Source organism: Candoia aspera, chromosome 2 (genome assembly GCF_035149785.1).
Source record: "Candoia aspera isolate rCanAsp1 chromosome 2, rCanAsp1.hap2, whole genome shotgun sequence".
NCBI lineage: Eukaryota > Metazoa > Chordata > Lepidosauria > Squamata > Boidae > Candoia > Candoia aspera.
This window is the reverse complement of record NC_086154.1, coordinates 74737114-74761045: the sequence shown is the minus strand read 5'-3', so window position 1 is coordinate 74761045 and position 23932 is coordinate 74737114. Positions and strand designations below refer to the sequence as shown.

Genomic DNA, 23932 nt, shown 5'->3' with positions numbered 1-23932 from the left:
TGGTTTAGTTCTAAAAATAGTTCCTTTCACTTGCATTTCAATTTTTTCCAGATGTGAATTTTTAGAAGTAATTATGAGCTATATAGTGGTCCCTTCAAAACACACTATAAAACACACAAAAGCAACTATAGGTATATCTATTAAGAGGCTCAAAGTAAGCTCCAAAATGACTTCACCATCAGATTCTCGATGGAAATACCAGGAGAAGGCAATGGAGACCTAGTTTTTACAAGTGTTTAGAAACTATTTAACTTGCCAAAGTCACTATTTTAAAAACATACCCTAACTCTGACAAGTGTTAAGACCTACCTTTACTTATCCTACCTACCCTTCAAAGGAAAGCGCTGGAAGAACACATTCAGAAAAACAATTACATTTAGATGTAAAAAGGGAAGCAAAAATTCACACGTTTGCTTCTTCTATGAGAAGGAATACAATATTATTTGGTGGTGGAGAGAAAAAGGCCTCAAGAAAAGAGTGCTATACAGAAAAAAACTGTATCTATATTATACAGTACCAAGAATACCAGCAAGATATATTAAGAATGGCATATGACTGTGATCAAATAGCTAAGAAACAGAATATACATTCAACAAGATTTATAATGTCTGTCTGTCTGTCTGTCTCCTATAAATGTGTTTTAAAAAATCTGAGAGAATGCCCATGAATTCATTTGATCTTAAGTGTTATTTTAACTGCTCACCTGATATAGGTCAAAACAGAATAGGTTATATTAATGCTTATATTCATTTGCCTTGAGATACAAAGTTGCTTTCACTCTACAATATTAAGCAGACAGTTTTACTGCAACTGAGTAAAATCACAGGCATTATTTTAGAGGAACATGCGGAACATGAAGTTTTCTACTTGGCTCCATGAACTTACAAGCAATTTAGGCCCAACAGAAGCAAAGATTCTTTGCTAATCTTAATCTTCAAAGCTGATCACCGACATCCTTCAAGTGTTCCTGTCAAAGCATCAAGGCTGCTGTCCGTGTCTGAAGCCAATGTTTGTTCTGTTGACATGGATGAAATGTCGTTGACTGATGATGACTGAGAAGGGCTGGTATTGCTATTCACTGCTGCATCTGTGCTAAGTAAACCAAGCATAAGAAAATCTGAGGCAAGACATGGTTGAAAGTATAGGCGTTTTATGTGGCATAAAGATGTGCATTTAAAAACATATGCATAAAAATACAGTGCCAATTTGAAAAAATTCCCCTCTAAATTAATCTCTAAAGTAACAAAACTGGGCAGAATGTAGGGAAGATTCATGGTCAACGTAGAAACAAATGTACTTTTATTAAATAATCTTTGCGAAAGATTAAAAAATGGATATTAAAACAGGTTCACTTATTTCTGCAAATTATCCATATCCTGTCAAAACTAGCCTTTACTGCCCTTGAAATTATTCCTAATTCTATCTTCCTGAGAAGGGGCAGTATTCACAGGCTTGGACTCTGAGCCTCACTCAGACATGTCCTTCCACCTGCATTTTCCCAAACTCTCTCTCCTCATTTCTTCCTCCTAGAAATATAATTTCCAGGGGGGTGCCATTCTCTGATTAGCAGCTTCATCCCATCCAATCCCTGGATATACAGTACTTATTTACAATAAATAAAACTAGAAGAGGTGGATTGTGTGATGTGAATGACATGAGGAAAGAACAGATTTCAGTTCTATAAGAGTAATAACATTATTCTACAAGGAATGTAACGTCTAGTTTCATATTAAAAGCCTCCATTCTCTATACTTAACTTTCACAAGAGAAACAAAGAGCTGTAGTTATCTGCAATGTTGCAAGAAAATCACATTTAGCATCATGAATAGATAATACTCTCTGTAATCCTGCCTGTCAGGCCAGAGGCCTGTGATTTACTCCGGACAAGGAATTGCTTGGCTACTAATAGACTCTGAGTTTCCAAAACTGATGGGAACTACTATTTTAATTTGCCCCTGAATGCTAGGTAGACCCATAACACCTTTTAGTAGCCAATAATTTTAATTCAGTGTTGAGACTATGAATTGAGAACTCCTGGATAAAGAATCTAGCCTAATTTTTAGACTTTCCTGCTCCTTTCACACTCTCTGGATTTTTATGCTATTCCTGGCTGATGAAGAATTCAAACTGCATACACTTTAGGGGCAATTTGGTAAGACCTAAAAAAGGTAATTCTAGTTTTTCTCTCATGGGCCAAACAAGTCTATCATTGCTTTTAATTTGTATAGGCGATCATCCTTACATATCAGGTTTGTGCATGAGAAAACATGTTTATATTAACTGGCAAATAATGTTATTTTTTTTCTAGTGATACATAATTTACCATCAAACCTATCAGTCAATCATTGCATTCATTCTCTGCCAGTCCAAGGCTCATTCATGTCATCAATATCCATGGCATGGGGCTAGATAAGCGCTAGAAGGACAAACAGATTGCTGCTTTGCAGAGGCCTCTACCTCCGACTCAGTAATTGATAGTACCTCTATAAAATTTACATTTTTAGTGTCAGAAATGTAGAACATCCTTGCAATCTTCCCCACTGTATTCCTTGGAGTGCAAATCAGGCAGTGTTTTTATTCATCTGTGTCATATAGTTAAGAGACATTACAGCTGTAAACAGAGAGCCACTTGTTGCTCCCCCATAAAGAGCAATGAACCTGTTCCCACCCCTGAGAAAAATATTTCTGTACAACCCAGGATTCCCAGCCACCAAACATGCACCAAGTCAAATTGTTTCAAAGGAGAAATAATAAAAGTCTCTAACCCTTTACAGCCTCTTTTTCATAATCAAAAAGCTGTTGCTAGTTGCCCATATGCTTTTTATCTTGTTTCTGGTCATTTGTGTATATTACCCACTTCAAAATACATAACTTATTTGGTACATGTCCTTTGTTAGCAACCATGGATAAAATAATCTACCATACAGAAAATGTCTAAAAGGAAAAAATAATCTATTACATCAATGACTAACCTGAAGGCTGTTCTTTTACCAAACCATTCTTATTTCTTTCTTCCCAATCCATTACTTCCTTATATATTAACTCTGCGTATAAAGATGAGGATGAATATGGAGGTAAGACACAATTAAACAACTGTTGCTTTCATTGCCTTTCACAATCTTAAAATGTTTAAAATAGTCTATGACAGGATCTTCATTGTTCTAATGACAAAATACCATAATTATACATATATAACAGAGGCTAAATGATGAGTTGCTTTTTTACATATATATAAAGAAATACAATACTAAGGCTGAAGACCTGTATCCACTTATCCAGGAGTTAGTCCCACTAAAATTAATGAGATTTACTCTGAATAATCCCTTAAGAAAATGTGACAGTACATAATAGTTATTTTTAATTCATTTTATAAACACTGCTGAGAATACTTTTCAGTATTTCCAAGAGAAAAAGCAACACAGTAAAATCAGAGTAAGCCTTAAACATTTAGTCCTAAATTTTACTGCTGATGAAAATGTTTTTATTGTTGATTTTATGACATCTAAATTACAACAACCCAACAACCCAATCTTAAGTAGAACATATGAAAATATCAAAATCGATCTAACAGAATATAGATTTGTTTAGTAGGTGCGGACGCTATGATTTACACAGGCATGCAAAAGAGTATATTCATTTTATAACTATTCTACTTAGTTATGGAACATCCTACAAAATGTTTTATCAAAGCTCCTTAAAATATTGTAAGTTTTACTTACCTTTCCATTCTTCAATGGCATGTTCCCTTTCTTCCAATTGTGCATCATAGATTTGGGGTGGTGGCTACAAAGAAAGAAACAATCCTACTTAACTATTTTTTGATGAACACAACTGCAAATATTAGGACTAAAGATTAAACCATCGCTTATGTAGCTGGGAATAATATTTTAGCGCACTCTCCAGCACAGCAAGCAGCAGCAGCAGCAGCAATCGTGGTGGCGGTGGTGGTGATATCCCCGTATGTTGTCAACTGCACTGGATTGTAGTAAGTTTCCAAGTACAGTTCAAGTGTTGGAATTAATCTTAATATTTTTTCTTATAGAGACCTGAAGATTATCTATTAATACCCTATGCCAAGAACCCTTACCAAATGCAAAGTGACTTAGATAACATTTTCAAGGGTGAAATGCAGGAGTCAGCTATTCTTATTCGCCTTTCCAATCTTAAAACCTTTTAGTGAATTTTAAATCTTCAGTATTAATGTTATCTTCAGCTTAAATGTTTTGTAAATTATACTAAAATGTTAAATTCATGAAAAAGAAGCAAATTACTCCAGGCGATCTTTGTTACTGAGTGCTATATACATAAAAATAATAAAGACTTTAAGATACACTTACTGCTTCCGCTTCAGCTGGGTCATACCAAACTGTGATATACGGATGTCGCAAAGCTTCATCTACTGAAATTCGTTTATCTGGATCTACTACTAGCATTTTTGACAGTAAATCTCTAGCTTGACTTGCTAGAAAACAGAAATAGGAAAAAAAATGTTCCTAGTAATTAATGCATGTATGCATGCATACATACATACATACATACATATATACATATATATATAATTTCAATCATTCATTCATTCATGTTAAAGACATTTCATAATTAAGGAACATTTATTCTTTTGTTTGTTGATATCAGGCAACAAGTAATATCAGATCTCGGGATATGTTAATATGTTTTCTACTACAGATTAAGGTTACTGTGGTAACTAATCATTTTGGCCAGGTTAAGAGATTGAATTTAATTGTCCCTTTTTCACGTGTTAATGGTTGCATTGCCTAAGGGAGGAATTTGCCTGAACTTGTTTTAGTTTCAGTTTCCCTTCTGTGTAGGCTTGCAGAGAATATGCAGCTGAGAGAAATCTCTCCTCTCAGCAAACAGCCTTTAAATATGTTTTTCTGTAAATAAAATTATTTTTATAGAAATGCCTGGTGTGTGACTTTTCTGATCTCTCCTGGGCCAAAGGCTTTCTAGCACTCTGCCAACATGTTATGGGCCCAGTAAGCAGCCCAGTAAACCCAGTAAAACCCAGAGAGAATAGAGAGATCAGCTCCACACCTCATGCACAATTTAAAGGCAGGTAGCAAAGACCTGTGAAGATTTTCTTTGGAGCTGCCTGGAGATTTTCCAGCAACTGCTGGTCTACAGGACAAAGAAGCCAGCTGAGGTGACTTGCAAAAGAAGGAAGAAGCCATGGCTACCTCCCAGCCCTCAGCGATGCCTCTGGAGCGCCTATCAGAGACCAACTATTTGAATTGGACCCTGAAGATGGAGATGTATCTTCGCAGAGAGAATCTCTGGCTGCCCATTGGTGAGCAAACCCCCCCCCCAAATCCCAGTGCTGAATGGCTGAGACTGTAATGGTTGTCCAGTCCAAATACTCAGACTCACAAGAAGTGGCTAAATGAAATCTGATTTATTAGGATACTTGAGACAAATACAGAGAAAGCTGAGAATGACAGAAAGCGCGCCAAATACAAACTAAAAACCCTCGCTGCAAACGTAACCCCGCCTCCCGACCAGCAGCATCAACACCACCCATCCCAGGTGCTGTTAACCGTCATCCCTGCTAGCCTGGGAAAGCAACCTTGAACACATGAGATAACCCAAATACATTCCGAGCCCGCAGCCAAGAGATAAGCATTCTTCTAGCAAGAAGTGTCCTCCCTTCAAAGATGAAACACGCATCAGCTTAATGACATGCGAAACGTTACGATGTACTAAGCACATTGAAACGGCGAACATGACAGGGACCCGGTTTTGCTGGGTATGTGGAATGGAAGCGTGTAACAAGGATAGGAGAAGCCACGTCATGTGCAGCTACCCACTCAGGATGAGGGAAATGCTTCCAGCAAACTAAATATTGTAGTGTATTGCGAGTGCGTCTAGAGTCTAAAATTTCTTTAACTTCAAAGTGTTGTTGTCCATCAATCATGATGGGGGCCGGAGTCGGAGGTTGATCATGCCATCTGTCAGAACGGGTAACTGGTTTGAGCAAACTGCAATGAAAAACAGGGTGTAAGCGTTTCAGGTTATGCGGCAAATCAAGTTTAAAAGTCACAGGGTTGATCTGAGCGATAATGGGGAAAGGACCCACGAACTTAGGTGCCAATTTCTTTGAAGGTTGGGAAGACTTGATAAACTTAGTAGAGAGATATACCATGTCCCCCACTTGAAAGGCAGGGTGGGGTGCACGCTTCAGATCAGCATAGTGTTTGTAATCCGACTGTGCATCAGCCAATGCCTTCTGGATGATCGGCCAGGATTCCGCTAGTTGCGTTGACCAATCGGCCGGCAAGGCCAGTCCGACAGAGGGCTGCGGCAGATCAGGGATGGGGACAAAGTCCCTGCCATGGACAACACGAAAAGGGGTTTGGCCGGTGCTTTGGTGAACCGCATTGTTGTAGGCCACCTCAGCAAAAGGGAGGAGGTCAACCCAGTTGTCTTGTTGATAATTCACAAAAGCCCGCAGATATTGCTCCAACGTGGAGTTGAGCGCCTCCGTGGCTCCGTCCGTCTGCGGATGCCACGCCGTGGATAGGGCTTGCTTAGTCCCTAACAGTTTGAGGAACGCCCGCCAGAATTGAGAGGTGAACTGTGTGCCCCTGTCCGAAATCAAATGAGAAGGACATCCGTGTAGCCTGTACACGTGTACAAGGAAAAGGCGGGCCAACTGGCGGGCGGAATTGATACACACGGAATAAAGTGGGCTTGTTTAGAAAAATAGTCTTTGACAACCCAAATCACTGTTTTGCGCTGGCTAGGAGGTAACTCCACAATAAAATCCATAGACACCTCATCCCAAGGACAAGTTGGACTGGCCACTGGTTGCAAGAGTCCCTGAGGTTTACTGACTTTACGCTTTGACATAGCACACACAGGGCAAGAGGTGACATACTCCTTTACATCTTTGCGCAAGGTGGGCCACCAAAACTGCCGCCGGACGAGGTGCAAGGTTTTGACAAAACCAAAATGTCCCGCAACCTTGTCATCATGTGAACGGAGCAAAACGTCTTTTCGCAAATTCTCAGGGACGTAGAGACGGTTAGATTTCCAAGCGAAACCCCGGTCAAAGGTAACATTGTCTCTATTGGCCAGCAACCAAGTATCAGTCTTTAGTTCTTTTAGAAACTTTTGTTGCAACTGAGAGGGAATTGACAAAGTGCTGGGCGGCCCCGAATTCCCGGCGGCTGGCTGCTGCACATGGGTTTGGCTGCGCGTCACAGCTTGCATTCCCAGTTGTGGCGTTGTCCAGAGAGTGCTGACCACTTCTGGAGCTGCGCAGGAGTCCTGAGGTTGCCGGGACAAGGCGTCCGCCAAGAAATTCTTTTTCCCCGGGATAAACTTCAATTGAAAATTAAAGCGATTGAAGAACTGAGCCCAACGTACTTGTTTAGGGCTCAGCTTGCGGGGGGTGCTGAGGGCTTCTAGGTTCTTATGGTCAGTCCACACCTTGAACGGGTGATTAGCCCCCTCCAGCAAGTGCCGCCAAGACTCTAAAGCTGCCTTCACTGCGAAAGCCTCCTTCTCCCATACATGCCAACATCTCTCAGTCTCAGAGAATTTGCGGGACAGGTAGGCACATGGTTCTAAGCACCCTGTCCCATCAGCCTGCATCGACAATGCCCCAATGGAATAATCAGATGCATCGGCCTGAACCACAAAAGGTTTGGAGGGGTCAGGGTGTTGCAAGATTGGCTCTTGGGTAAAGGACGCTTTTAATCGAACGCTGCCTGGCAAGCCGGCGTCCACCGTAGCAGGGCACCTGGATTTTTTACTCTCCGAGTATCCCCCAGTCCTTTTGTTTGAAGTAATTCAGTTAGTGGCAAGGCAATTTCAGCGAACCCCCTTATGAACAATCTGTAGTAATTGCTGAACCCCAGGAAACTTTGAAGTTGCCTGCAGGTGCAGGGTCTTTCCCAGTCTACAATAACCTGGATCTTGGCAGGATCCATTTCAATGCCCCTATCTGAGATCCTATACCCCAAATAATCAATTTGTGTTTGGTGGAAGGCACATTTAGACAGTTTGGCATACAACTCAGCTTTTCTGAGCTTGCGAAGCTCCTGTTTAACCAAAGATACATGTTCTTCCATAGTTTCAGTATAAATCAATACATCATCCAGATACACCAGTACCCCTTTAAACAGATGTTCATGGAGTACCTCATGGATCAATTGCATAAACACCCCAGGGGCCCCAGCCAAACCAAAAGGCAAAACCTTATACTGAAACGCCCCCAATGGGCAATTGAATGCCGTTTTCCACTCATCCCCCTCTTTGATCCTTACACGGTAATAGGCTTCTCTCAAATCAAGTTTGGAGAAGTTTTTCCCTTTGGCCAGATGTGACAACATATCTTTTATCAAAGGTAAGGGATATTTATTGGATATTGAGACTGCATTTAGCCCCCGGAAATCGGTACAGAGTCTTAATGTCCCATCCTTCTTTGGGCGGAAGAGGACCGGTGCCCCCACCGGGGAGTTGGCTGGTTCGATGAACCCACGAGCCAAGTTTTTGTCCACAAATTCACGAAGCAAAGTTAATTCCTTTTGCGTCATTGAGTAGATTTGGGGCTTAGGTAATTGGGTGTTAGGCACCAGTTCAATGGCACAGTCCGTTTTCCGATGAGGGGACAGTTGATCCGCTTCTTTCTCTCCAAACACATCAGCAAACATCTGGTAGTCCACCGGCAGGCCCTCCAGAGGAGGGGCCAGGTAATGCGGAGTCGCAGCTGCCGCTACCCCCACCACCTCCTCTGAGGATTCCCTTCCCTCCGGTGCTTGATAAAATCCGTCCTTAAAGGTGACAGTTCGATAAACCCAGTTTATTTGAGGATTTTGCTGGACCAACCAGGGTACTCCCAAAACCACTAGGGGACCCCCCACCGGAGCCACCACAAACGACAACCCTTCCCGATGGCTACCCATTTGTAAGGCCACTAGCCCAGTGAAATGCGTGACCGGTTTGCCACCAGCCATGGACCCATCCAATTGCGTAAAAGCAATGGGTCGTTGCAATGGAAAGGTGGGTAGCTCCAGGGCTGCTACCACATCGGGGTGCATCAAACACCGGGAACACCCCGAGTCAATCATGGCCCACACTTCTATTGTCTTAGATCGGGAGCCCAACTTTAACTTCACCGTGAGAACGCGATAACTGCCACTCACCGACGTAGGTTCGCGCCCTTCTTCCACCTGAATACGCCAGCCACCTGCCCTGCGGCACCCTTTAAAGCAGGTGGCTGGCGTTTCCCGCCGGCTGCAAGAATTCCGGTTCCCCCTCATCTTCGTAGAACGGTACGCTGTCCACCGCACTCTCGGCCACTGCTGCTTTCATCTTCCTTGGCAGTGAAGGAGACTTCGCCGTCGACTTCCCCTGTCGTTCCTCACCTTTCGCCCTTGGGCACGCCACCGCACGATGTCCCTCTTTACCGCATCGCAGGCACTGTCCCTTCGCATACCGCCTCTCCTTCTCCTCTTCCCAGGATCTTTGACCGGTTCTTCCCCCGGTGCCCAGCGGGCGACTAGGTTTCCCATCTCACCCCGATTTCGCGGTTCTCCTCTGGGCGAACACCTTATGTGCGTGTTCAGCCCTCCCAGCGAGCTGGATCCACTCGTACAAACTATACGGGTCATCCCTTCCTAAGGACCAGCGTAGCACTTCTGTATTCAGGCCATCTTTAAACAGCTCGATGATGGTTGCTTGAGACCAGTCGTCCACCTTCCCCGCTAGCGCCTTAAACTCCAGCGCATAATCAGCCACCGATCTCAATCCCTGCTTGAGTTCCCTCAGGGCACGCTTCGCCCGCTCTTTCGCTAAGGGATCCTCTAAGTGCTGCCGTAGAGCCCAGAGGAACTCGGTGAATTTTTCCAGTTCGGGCGCTTCCGACTGGCACATCTGTACATACCAGTCTGCCGCCCTCCCTTTTAGTTTGGTAGCAATGGTAATAATTTTCGCTTTTTCTGAACGAAAAAGCGACCCCCACTCCTCCATGTATGCCTTGGCATTGGTTAGGAAGAACGAGAGTTTTGTCGGGTCCCCATCGAACTTGACCGGGAAGTCTCTCATTCCGCCTGCCGACGGGCTGCGCCCCCCCACTGAGCTTTCGGTGGGTCCAACCTCTCTTGCCTGCCGCCGCTCAAGGACGGGCGGCGACGCTAATTCCACTCGGACAGCCTGGTCCCCTTCTCTGGGTCGTGCTGCCCTTCTCCTCTCAGGGGACTGCCCATGGGACGAAGGGGTCGAATGCCGCTGGCTTGACCCCTCCCGCGTTTCCTTCAGCGAACTCAGGTCCAGACTCATCTGTTTCAGGATAAGTTCTAACGAGTCCATTTTCGACTCCAGCACTCGGATACGGTCCGGAGTGGGAGAGTCCCTTTTCGGCTGCACTTGGATTACTGTAGGGGATAGCGGGTACCTCTGCCTCCAGGAGGGGCCCCCCACCACCGAAACGTCCCCCTGGGTTTCATCCCAGGTGACCAATTTGCCCGGGGTGGTTACGGTGGTCTCCGGCGCGGTTTTCATGCCCGCTGCTTCGCCTTCCGACCCTGAACTCGCCTCCTCTCGAATTGCTGAGAGCTCACCCAGCTGGGGAGGCCGATCGGGGCGCATCACGGTAGAGTCCGGTTCCCCTTCACTCGACTCCTCACTTTCCACTAGCAGTATGTCAGGATCGATCATCGCCAGCACTCTCCCTCACAGGGTCGGACAAACTTGTCTTTTCCTGGAAAGGGGCCAGCGGAATTTCAAATTTTGAGATTCTCAGCTTTATGTAATGGTTGTCCAGTCCAAATACTCAGACTCACAAGAAGTGGCTAAATGAAATCTGATTTATTAGGATACTTGAGACAAATACAGAGAAAGCTGAGAATGACAGAAAGCGCGCCAAATACAAACTAAAAACCCTCGCTGCAAACGTAACCCCGCCTCCCGACCACCCATCCCAGGTGCTGTTAACCGTCATCCCTGCTAGCCTGGGAAAGCAACCTTGAACACATGAGATAACCCAAATACATTCCGAGCCCGCAGCCAAGAGATAAGCATTCTTCTAGCAAGAAGTGTCCTCCCTTCAAAGATGAAACACGCATCAGCTTAATGACATGCGAAACGTTACGATGTACTAAGTACATTGAAATGGCGAACATGACAGAGACAGGAGAGGGCTAGAGCCACCATTATCCTGGGAGTTGAGGACAATCAGCTAGTCCATGTGCGAGGTATGCAGTCTGCAAAGCAACTTTGGGACACCTTGAGAGACTTGTATGTAAAGGCAACAGCAGGGAGTAAAGTTACCTGACAAAAAAGCTGTACAAAGCCTACCTTGCAGAAGGAGATAGCCTTCCTGAGCACCTGCATTATATTCAGCAGCTGTTTGTTGAGTTGCAGGAGAGAGAAATGGAATTTACACCTCTCACAAAATCCTATATCCTCCTGTACTCACTGAATGAAATGTGGGACACTCTGATTTGTACCCTGGAGGCTATGCCTGAAGCAGACCTCACCCCATCGTATGTTACACAGCGCTTACTCGCTGACTGGGAGAAGAGAGAAGAAAGATCCCCCATCTCTTCTGGAAAGCTGCAGTACCAGAAAAGAAGGGAAAGGAAGCTGAGGCCACAGTGCTAGCAAGCCAGCGATGCTTCACTTGTGGTTCAGCTGGACATTTGCAAAGAGACTGTGCCATGAGACCCAAGGGTAGAAAGACAGAGCAGAAGAACACAAGGGCAACACAGAAGAAGGCTCTTCAGACAACCCAAATTGCACAGGTTGCTGAGAAGGGTAATTCTGATGTATGGGTGTTAGATTCTGGGGCCAATTGTCATTTATGTAATTGTAAAAGCTCTTTTGTGTCACTGTCTAAAACTGAAAGACAAAGTGTATCTTTGGCTGACGGGTCTGTGACCAAAATTATGGGACAAGGTGACTTGTATTTATCCTGCTTGGGAGAAACTGTAAAAAGTGTGTTGTATGTGCCAAATTTACAATCAAACCTTTTATCTGTGGCACAATTAGCTGCAACAGGGTATGCCATAACATTTAAGAAAAATGGTTGTGAGATACATAAAAATGGAAAATTGTGTGCTACTGGTATATTAAAAGACTCCTTGTACATTGTGCAAACCGCAAGGAAGCCAAGCTGCAAGGCTGCAGTTGGCAACACTCCAAATCATGACCAATGTGTACACCTGATGCACAGGAGATTTGGTCATGCTAATTTCAAGTATATAGCACAAATGCCACAGCTGTGTGCTGACCTAAAGATAAAACCCTGTGACAAATACTTAGATTGTGTAGTTTGCAAAGAATGCAAAACACTAAAAGCTCCTGTGAGTAAGCACAGTGACAGAGTTACAACTAGACCTTTGGAAATTGTACACTCTGACATTATTGGCCCTTTTGCTCCAAGTCTTGGACAAGCAAGGTATGCAATGACCATCACTGATGATTTCTCAAGATACACATTTATCTACATCTTAAAACATAAAGATGAGGCATTTGAGAAATTTAAAGGTTTTGTGACATGGGCAAATGGAAAATTCCCTAGGCCTGTATCTGCACTCCAATGTGATAGAGGAGGAGAGTACCTTTCTCACAAATTCAAAAGGTTCCTAGCAGAAAAGGGGATAGAACAAATTCTTTCTAACCCTTACATCCCTCAGCAAAATGGTGTTGCTGAAAGAAAGGGCAGAACCTTGCAAAATGCGATGGAATGCATGCTTAAAGATTCACATTTATCTTTTAAGTATTGGGGAGAGGCCATATCTACTGCCTGTTATGTACAAAACAGATTGTATAACTCTGTGATTCAGGACACTCCATTCCATTTGTTTTATGGTGTGAAACCAAAGGTAAACCATCTTAGAGTGTTTGGTAGCACTGCTTGGGTTCATATACCAAAACAGCAGAGAAGGAAAGGAGGCCCCACAACAAAGAAAGCCATCTTTGTTGGCTATGAACAAAGCCAAAGGAGCTACAGGTTCATAATGGGAGAGAAATTGATAATTAGCAAAAGCGCTTCTTTTGCTGAACAAAACTGGGGGAGATTAAACTCTAGCTCTCCAGTTGATCTGACCACCACAAGAGAACAGCAAGGACTTGCTGATGGTGATCTTTTGCCTGATGAGGACATTAAACCAGAAAAGCAAACTGAAGATCTGTCTGATGAGACAGGTGCTTCTCAAAAAAGTGATAGGAGTCAAAATTTAAGCCCTGTATTACCTTGCAGATCTCAGAGAAGTAATAAAGGCGTTCCTCCATCACGTTTTCAAGCTGAAACAGGAAAGGCTTTTCACATATTCACAGAACCTGAGTCTTTAGAACAAGTGAATGCTTTACCACCTGAGATTGCACAAAATTGGCATTCTGCCATGCAACAGGAGTTAGCATCCTTGAAAGAAAATAAAACATGGAAACTGGTAAAGCTACCTCCCAATGAACGCTGTCTAGGTTGTAGGTGGGTTTTCAAACTGAAAGGGGATGCTGATTGCAAAATCCAAAAATATAAAGCAAGTTTGGTTGCAAAAGGGTTCACTCAAAGGAAAGATTTAGACTTTGACAAGACTTTTGCACCAGTTACTAAAGGTGGATCAATTAGATTACTGTTAAAAATTGCTGCACTCAAAGGAATGTCAGTTTACCACTATGACATTCAAACTGCATTTCTCTATGGTGATTTAGACCACAAGTTATACATGCAGCAACCCCCTGGCTTTGAAAAAGGGGAGAATCTGGTCTGTGAACTGCAGAAGTCAATCTATGGGTTAAAACAAGCTGCTAAATCCTGGAACCAAAAATTAGATGAAAAACTGCAGAATTTTGGTTTTGAAAAAGGAAAAGCAGATCCATGTGTATATATGAAGAAAGACAAACAAGGCTGTATGTATCTGTGCATTAATGTTGATGATTTGCTGCTGTTCACATCAACAGAAAAACAAAGGCTTGATTTTGAAGCCTGCATGAAAAGCCATTTCACATTAAAAAGCCTTGGAACTGTAACAAATTACCTAGGTTTAGAAATACACAGGAAGAAGGATGGTAGCTTTCTGTTAAACCAAAGGGCAGATAATGTTAAAATGTTGTGAATGGAAAGACATACAGAGTTGTCAAAGCAAATTGGTTTGCATCTTATTCTGTAGTATAAAAAGGGGAGTGTTAATATGGTTTCTACTACAGATTAAGGTTACTGTGGTAACTAATCATTTTGGCCGGGTGAAGAGGTTGAATTTAATTGTCCCCTTTTCACATGTTAATGGTTGCATTGCCTAAGGGAGGAACTTGCCTGAACTTGTTTTAGTATCAGTTTCCCTTCTGTGTAGGCTTGCAGAAAATATGCAGCTGAGAGAAATCTCTCCTCTCAGCAAACAGTCTTTAAATATGTTTGCTTTCTGTAAATAAAATTATTTTTATAGAAATGCCTGGTGTGTGACTTTTCTGATCTCTCCTGGGCCAAATGCTTTCTAGCACTCTGCCAACAGGATATTCACAATGTCAGATAATGAAACTGATGTAAGCACTACTTGTAAATATAAGCAGTCAATTAAAAATAGGTATCTTCAATTTCTTAAATTAGAGACAACAGCAAGAATATGTATCAACTAGAACAAGTGATATAAAGAGGTTCTAATACTTTTATTCAACAGTTAAACTATCATTTGAATTGCTCAATTTCAAAGTTTGATCCTGTAGTTTGAAATTTGAAATTTCAGACATTAACTTAATTCACTGGAAGCTCAGGCTGATTCAATTGGAAAAATGAAATGAAACAAGAAATCAATAATATCCATTATAAACCAATTTAGTATGGTAGATTCTGCCTTGTTACTTGAAGAATACACATTTCTACAAAAACGAGAATGTAACAAAACAAAACAAAAAACCTAGATCTTCACTGAAACATATACACATAAACTTACTTTTTAGTTTATCACGATCAGACTCTGATGGAAATATCCAGTCTGGGAAGAGTTCTTCAAATTTGATACCTGGATATTTCGGCCTGTTTTCTACATAATTCCGCACAGTAGGCTGTAGTTTTTTCATGAAGTCTGCTGATGGTGTACCTAACTGTTCAATAACTTTATTCCATTGATCAATATCTGCAAAAATTTCATTTAGGAAAATATTTTTTGCCAACTATATATTGTATGAAACTGGAACTCTGGAAAAACAGAGTACTATTTTAAACAATATCTTTATTTCATAAAACAGGTTCTCATAGAAAATGTGAGAAAACAAAATCTCAAGATCATTAATTTGGGTGAACCAAGTTCTCAGATTGACTGTGGATAAGGCTCCCAAAATTCATAGGGTACATGAACTAGGTTGTTCTCAGCTCCTGCTTCACTCTCAACCCATGCTATTCAATAGTTTCTCCTGATACCTAGAACTCGGAAAGAAGGGCTGGAAGGCCAATCTAGGGCAAGGAAATCAACTTCTGACAGTCTTATTATTTACAGTTACCTGACAATACAATTCAAGGCTTTTTTCTCAGAAGTAAACCTTACTGCATTCAGTGGTGCATAGTCCTTGGTAGGTATGTTTATGACTACAACTGAACCAGACTAGAAAATCATTCCTACCTAAAGTAAGAGGAACTGAAATCATAAGTAAGAACAGTAAGGCTCTAAAGTCTACAATATATTTAAAAAGCACCTGAAAATCAAATAGTTAAAGAAAATCAGGTTATTTATATCCTCTGTCAACGTTCAAATACATTTACAAATATTTCTAACATAACTGCATTTATTCACAGAATACAGCATAATGCTTTGAATGACTGAATAAGGAGGTTAATTATTTATGATGACTGCCCTGTAAGTAGTTCTCTGTTAAATCCTTATGGGAAAAATCTCTCTGATTCATAATAACAGAACCTTTCAGAAGTGCGGTGAAGAGACTGGAGCATAAAGCCTTTGCTAACTATGGGCACTTATGCACTCACAGACACCTCCCTTGGCACCCATCACTTTCCCTGTTCTACTTTTAAAACATGATTTTAATTGAAACAAAATTAAATATAAGGTATAAAAAAGGGATAGCCCCCAGCACTTTTTTTAATTTCTAAAAAATGGATGTTTCAGGACTGGGCTTGCCTACGACAAAAGCTATTTTGTGTGAGTGTCCACAGTCTGTTCCAAAATTCCAAATGTACCCACCTATCCTAAAGGTTTACCTACTCCATTATATAGCCTCTTCATTAAGCAGAACAGCCCAAGGGACAAGGAGAGCACAAAGGCTTTCATGTATAGTTTCTTTTTACTGTTTTGGAAAAAACATATTGAGATATACATATTTTCCAAAAGGAAGAGAAAAGTAGTAAGAGGATGTAGACAGGTACTTGAAAACTACAATATGCCATGTCTTTTTTTATAAAAAGCAATATCGGGGCTTTCAGTGCTTTTGTGCTAGTTTTACTTATTTATTATTCCAACTTCTATCACCGCCCATCTCCCCCTGAAAAGCTTTACTAATGATGCTGACTGTTCTGATACTTGTATTTCATATACTATCAGAATGGTAGATATGGTCCATCCATCTTCCCTTAAGCTCTGAGAGGGAGAGGGGGGGAGAGAGATTATGTCATGCCCATCTATGAGGTTTTACATGACTTCCAATTTCTTTGTTTTTCTCTCAAAAAATTCTCTATTTCCAAACTTTCTATGTCCTGTGCGGTGTTTTCAGTCACAGTGATCACCAGGAGGCAACACTGTGACCAGTTTCATCCTTACTGGGAAATGTGATAAGTAAGCAATCAGACATAAGCTGGTTCAAACCCTCTACTGGGATCTGAACTCACAGCACACTGCACTTCAGATGACTATATACAAAGCATTAGTTTCAGGAGCTATCCAGGTCCTGGTGCTCAGCAGTGCTGCAGGAAGAGATATATAGAATTTGCCAGAATGGTACATATGATCCACCTTCCCTGAAGCTCTTAATGTACTATCTATAGAATAAGATCTGGCTACATACATCTGAAGATTCCCAGTAAGAATGAAACCAGTTACATATTGCCTCCTGGTGGTTAATATATTTAATATACATACATTCTGTCTGCCTCTAGCTGCCCTAACCATGTGACAATTTGCGTAAGAGTGAGATTGTCAGCTGAATTATTGTATTACACAGAAGACTCAGTGCTAGGTTCCCTTCTTTAACACATGGGGAATGGGGAAAAAAAGGAAATAAATTTAAAATAGCTAGAAAATGCTTTGGCAGTTCAGTTGCTGACCATCAAAACTCTGTGAAGCATGCTGGGAATGTAAAATAAGATCTAAAAATATTTTCTATGTTTCTTCTGGAACCTGATGAAATTTTGGATTTTTTGTTGCCAGCTCACATTTTTGCCCAAAGCTCCTTCACTGTTTAAGTGAGTAGTCTACTGTAGGGACTCCAATATAAGATTTCATGCCAGAATGAATCCAGGTTAAAATGATTATATCATTTTCTAGAAATACTATTAGGTTTCAACAGATCCAGCAAATTATAAGAAACACGTTCAGACAGCAGGACATATTTGTTAGGTGACAACTTAACAAATTAACCAAACAATTGTTATGCAACTGTTCTCACTGGTTCATCAGGAAGCCCTGCAAGAGAAAGCAAAACCAAACCTAAAACGCCCAGAGTCATACATGAGATGGGCAGTAAATAAATATGAGAAATAAATAAATAAATAAATGCCTTGGTGAAACATGAGGTTCATAGTAATTCCTGAAAGCCTATTCCAGTAGCCTAATTAACTTTTATCTCCACAAGAGAAATAGGAAACTGTTTCCTCAAGACTGCATTATGAAACTTTTAATTCCATAGTTAAGATAAAGCTAACTTGGAATAGAGTTATACCTCCCAAAATCCAACATCTTCCTGAAGGATTCTCCACTTGAAATTATATTTTCTTATTTTTTAAAATAATATATAATCTGTTTTCTTCCCTAATCAATTACATTCAGATGGAGTTTCAGTACTTGTTGTTTATTCGTTTAGTCGCTTCCGACTCTTCGTGACTTCATGGACCAGCCCACGCCAGAGCTTCCTGTCGGTCGTCAACACCCCCAGCTCCCCCAGGGACAAGTCCGTCACCTCTAGAATATCATCCATCCACCTTGCCCTTGGTCGGCCCCTCTTCCTTTTGCCTTCTACTCTCCCTAGCATCAGCATCTTCTCCAGGGTGTCCTGTCTTCTCATTATGTGGCCAAAGTATTTCAGTTTTGCCTTTAATATCATTCCCTCCAGTGAGCAGTCTGGCTTTATTACCTGGAGGATGGACTGGTTTGATCTTCTTGCAGTCCAAGGCACTCTCAGAATTTTCCTCCAACACCAGAGTTCAAAAACATCGATCTTCCTTCTCTCAGCCTTCCTTATGGTCCAGCTCTCGCAGCCATATGTTACTACGGGGAACACCATACTTGCTTTAACTATGCGGACCTTTGTTGTTAGTGTGATGTCTCTGCTCTTAACTATTTTATTGAGATTTGTCATTGCTCTTCTCCCAAGGATTAAGCGTTTTCTGATTTCCTGACTGCAGTCAGCATCTGCAGTAATCTTCGCACCTAGAAATACAAAGTCTTTCACTGCTTCTACATTTTCTCCCTCTATTTGCCAGTTATCAGTCAAGCTGGTTGCCATAATCTTGTTTTTGAGGTTTAGCTGCAAGCCAGCTTTTGCACTTTCTTCTTTCACCTTCATCATAAGGCTCCTCAGTTCCTCTTCGCTTTCAGCCATCAAAGTGGTATCATCTGCATATCTGAGATTGTTAATGTTTCCTCCAGCGATTTTAACTCCAGCCTTGAATTCCTCAAGCCCAGCATGTTGCATGATGTGTTCTGCATACAAGTTGAATAGGTAGGGTGAGAGTATACAGCCCTGCCATACTCCTTTCCCAATCTTAAACCAGTCCGTTGTTCCGTGGTCTGTTCTTACTGTTGCTACTTGGTCGTTATACAGATTCTTCAGGAGGCAGACAAGATGACTTGGTATCCCCATACCACTAAGAACTTGCCACAATTTGTTATGGTCCACACAAAGGCTTTAGAATAGTCAATAAAACAGAAATAGATGTTTTTCTGAAACTCCCTGGCTTCTTCCATTATCCAGCGGATATTGGCAATTTGGTCCCTAGTTCCTCTGCCTTTTCTAAACCCAGCTTGTACATCTGGCAATTCTCGCTCCATGGATTGCTGAAGTCTACCTTGCAGGATCTTGAGCATTACCTTACTGGCATGTGAAATGAGTGCCACTGTTCGATAGTTTGAACCTTCTTTAGTGTTTCCCTTTTTTGGTATGGGGATATAAGGTGATTTTTTCCAATCTGATGGCCATTCTTGTGTTTTCCAAATTTGCTGGCATATAGCATGCATTACCTTGACAGCATCATCTTGCAAGATTTTGAACAGTTCAGCTGGGATGCCGTCGTCTCCTGCTGCCTTGTTATTAGCAATGCTTCTTAAGGCCCATTCAACCTCACTCTTCAGGATGTCTGGCTCTAGCTCACTGACCACACCGTCAAAGCTATCCCCGATATTGTTATCCTTCCTATACAGGTCTTCTGTATATTCTTGCCACCTTTTCTTGATCTCTTCTTCTTCTGTTAGGTCCTTGCCATCTTTGTTTTTGATCATACCCATTTTGGCCTGGAATTTACCTACAATGTTTCTAATTTTCTGGAAGAGGTCTCTTGTCCTTCCTATTCTATTGTCTTCTTCCACTTCTGCGCATTGCTTGTTTAAAAATAATTCCTTATCTCTTCTGGCCAGCCTCTGGAATTTTGCATTTAATTGGGCATATCTCCCCCTATCACTGTTGCCTTTTGCTTTCCTTCTTTCTTGGGCTACTTCTAGTGTCTCGGCAGACAGCCATTTTGCCTTCTTGGTTTTCTCTTTCTTTGGGATATATTTTGTTGCTGCCTCCTGAACAATGTTGCGAACTTCTGTCCATAGTTCTTCCGGGACCCTATCTACTAAGTCCAGTCCCTTAAATCTATTCTTCACTCCGCTGCAGATTCCTTAGGAATATTAGTGAGCTCATATCTAGCTGATCTGTGGGTCTTCCCTAATCTCTTGAGTCTGATCCTAAATTGTGCAAGAAGTAGTTCGTGATCTGAACTACAGTCAGCTCCAGGTCTTGTTTTTACCGACTGTATAGATGTCCGCCACCTTTGGCTGCAAAGGATGTAGTCAATCTGATTTCGGTGTTGTCCATCTGGTGAAGTCCATGTATAAAGCCGTCTCTTAGGTTGTTGGAAGAGAGTGTTTGTTATGCAGAGTGAGGTGTCTTGGCAAAATTCTATCGGCCTATGTCCTGCTTGGTCTTGTTCTCCCAGGCCATGCTTACCTGTAATTCCAGGTGTCATTTGACTGCCCACCTTAGCATTCCAGTCTCCTGTGATGAAAATAACATCTCTTTTAGGTCTATTGTCCAGTAGGTGCTGCAGATCCTCATAGAACTGCTCTACTTCAGCTTCTTCAGCATTTGTGGTTGGGGCGTATATTTGGATCACTGTGATGTTAGATGGCTTGCCCTGAATTTGAATTGAGATCATTCTATCATTTTTTGGATTGTATCCAAGCACTGCTTTAGCCACTTTACGATTAATTATGAAGGCTACTCCATTTCTTCTCTGGTCCTCTTGTCCACAGTAGTAGATCTGGTGGTCATTTGATGTGAAGTGGCCCATTCCAGTCCATTTCAGTTCACTGATGCCCAAAATGTCTATCTTTAATCTTGACATCTCACCAATAACCACATCCAATTTGCCCTGGCTCATAGATCTTACATACCAGGTTCCAATGGTGTATTGATCCTTAGAACATCGGATTCGCTGTTCACCACCAGCACCGTCGGCTGCTAGCCATCCTTTTGGCTTTGAGCTAGCTGCGTCATCACGTCTGGGGCTAGTTGAACTCATCCTCTGTTCCTCCCCAGTAAATATCAAAACAATCAGATGCTAAATTGCAAATAAAGAGTTTCCAATATGTATAGGTATATGTATTTTATCAAAGAATGCCAACAATCTGGAGCAAAAAGAGTGGGTGTGTTTGTGTGTGTATCTTCATTTTCTTGGCTCTACTCTTCATTTTAGAGTACAGAACAACACTCTGTACAATGGTTAATATGGTCATAGATACTCATCACTCATATAATTAGTGATGAGTATCTATATATATATATACTCATCACTAATATATAATCAGATCCTATTTATATTTTGCAAAACATACATCATATTTGTCATCATGAGTTCAAAACAAATAAACAACCCCCTCCCTCAAGATTAAGCAGTAGTTCAGAATTAACTATTTCATATGTCTGACTTCACCAGATTCCCAGTTTTAGACTCTTTTTTCTTTCTTTAAGCTGCAAGGAATCAATAGGACAGGTAAGGAAATTACTACATCAACCCAACAACATAATTCTGTCCTTTTTTCCAATACTGAGTACTTAGAAAGTATATTGAAGAAGCATGGCTGCAGAGCAAGACGTATAAAGAAACAAAACAAAAAACAAAAAAACACAGTACAGAAGGCTCATACTATAAAGATAAGAATTTCCAACATAAATTTGGGAGGGAATTGTTACATACTCCAAAAGTAACTTTGGTATTTAAAAATCTGTGTCTGCTCATGCTGGAGATGTGAAGTTATCAAGACAATCTTTTTAAGCTTTTTATATTTTGACCCTTGATGTGACAAATCTCATGGCTTACTTTCTGGGAATTCAAATCTTAATACTTTTGAAGAACATCAGATTAACTAATAGTCAAGTTAAAGATTAACTGCAGATTCCACCATGTAATAGGAAGGGGAAAGAGCATAATTTTGGATCTATTCTTCTGAATTTAAGGGGTGAGAATTGTAGCAATATGCTTCCCAGGGCAATGTGCTTTCCCCCAAAATATTACAAGGCAAAAAAAAAAATCAGTCACATTTCTTTAATGATCTCACTGAATCACTAGGTCTGCAGCCCTCCAGGAGGTCAAAAAGATTAAGTTATAGCTTCTACCTTCAGATGTTGCCCACTCCTGACCTAAAACATTAACATGTGAAGACCACTGCTTTCCATCTGTTCCTGCTCAATCATAAATAGAAGTAACACTTCTGAAGAAATTGCAATTGCTTCTGTAATTAATGTTCAATTCAATGCAACTATTAATCAGTAATAAAAGGTAATGAATAACGACATGGGTGCTAGATTGGTGGGATTCTCATAAATAAGATATATTATTGCAAAGAGTTTTGCTAAGCATGAAAGACACATATATGAAGACAGCAAATATGAAAATCAGCTTTAACATGCAATCCACAGGAGACACAGCATTCATGAAGAATTGTGTTAGGTTGATCATAAGGCTTTAGAGAACAAAAGAATACACGGGAGAAATTCAAAAAAATGAAAATCAAACTTCCTCTCCTTTATTGTGTTATTAGGTTAACACATGATCAACCATTAAAATACCTAAAATTAAGCATTCCTAATTATATTTTTCTAACCTTCATGCCTTCTCTTGGTATATAACAGGATAAGAACTGACAAGACAAAACCATAGTTGAGTCCATTTCCACTGTGCAGAGAAATGAAAAAAAAGCAAACAGTTTCAATTTTGAGCAATAGTTTGCAGAATTTTCAGTTAAACAAATTTGTAGCATTAAGACCGCAAAAATATGAAATTCCTGTAACTAACAATTAATGTTCAAAATGTAAAGTTAAATGCGATCAATGTGAGAATAAAAGTTTAACTGTTTTGTTAATATCACAAATTTCACAAATTTGATCCATACAAGAAAGAACTGTTCCACTGCGTATATGGGATTATCATCTTTTACACCCATAAATCAAATAACTTGTTCGTAAATGTGAATTAGGATTCAAAGATTATTAGGGAAGGATACGATCAGTGCCTTGGAATATCACACAACCTTTCACCAATTCTCCCATGATGCAACCAACTGACCAGATATCAACTGAAAGTAAAAGTGAAATGATAAAATTATGAAGTGTTATGAACTAAAGCAGAAAACGAAAAAACATTTTTACATTTAAAACACAACAATGCATAAAACAAAACAGCTAACATGTTTTTGAACAATATGGACAAGGATAATGATCTAACTACAAATTTATAACACCAGAAGATCATCATTAAAAGCAAATATCATACTACTATGGCATGTTTATTTATATACAGTACACACAAACACATGCATCCATATACATACGTACATACATGTCAGTATGACTTTGAATAATTTGCATTTGAACTCCCTGAAAGAGCTGCAAAGGATACAATCTCTTCCAGGAAACAGGACCTTATGGAGGACCATTTCTGCCATTATGCACCCAACAGACCAGATATCCACTATTAAATGTTAAGTGTAATGGGGATAAAAATTAAACATTTTTTAAAAACTCTGTACATATATTTTCATACAATAATTGCAACCTGAAGGAGTCACTGACAATAATTCTAATGTACTGTATATACTCATGGATAAGCCGAGAATTTTAGGTGCCAAAATACACCCAAAAAATTGGGTTCGGCTTACTCATGGATGGTCTTTTCTGCAAGTGTATATGGTAATAATTTTTAAAAGTATCCATATATCCATATAACCTGTATATACTCTTGGATAAGTCCAAATGTGGATAAGCTGACCCTCAAATTTTTAACTAAAATACCATGAAAAATGCACCACCTGTGGATAAGCCAATTGTGAAAATTAAAGCATGTGAAAATTTCAAGGGTTGGCTTATCCACTGGTGGCACATTTTTCATGGTATTTTGATTAAAAATTTGAGGGTCGGCTTATCTGCAGATGGGCTTATACATGGATATATACAGTAAAAAATTATCATAGACTGTATTTCACAACTATAATCCAAACAGTTATATTTATGTCCACTGAAATTCAGGGGACCAAGTTAGTAATTATTAATA

At 40.7% G+C, this 23932-nt stretch overlaps 1 protein-coding gene across 2 annotated transcripts in view; it reads right to left on the bottom strand.

Moving 5' to 3' along the window:
* Positions 1-615: 615 nt before the first annotated feature.
* The window catches only part of MAPK9 (mitogen-activated protein kinase 9), a 56957-nt gene continuing 33640 nt past the window's right edge, over positions 616-23932 (bottom strand). The window contains exons 7-12 of one of the 2 annotated variants that reach the window (XM_063292254.1): positions 22887-22958; positions 14913-15095; positions 4338-4462; positions 3720-3783; positions 2973-3044; positions 616-1087 (exon numbers count right to left, since the gene is read on the bottom strand). In XM_063292254.1, the coding sequence (XP_063148324.1) occupies positions 945-1087; positions 2973-3044; positions 3720-3783; positions 4338-4462; positions 14913-15095; positions 22887-22958 (659 nt within the window). In that variant the 3' untranslated portion in view covers positions 616-944. Of the gene's footprint in view, positions 1093-2972; positions 3045-3719; positions 3784-4337; positions 4463-14912; positions 15096-22886; positions 22959-23932 lie in introns of both variants that reach the window. The other variant, XM_063292255.1, reaches the window with a different exon arrangement.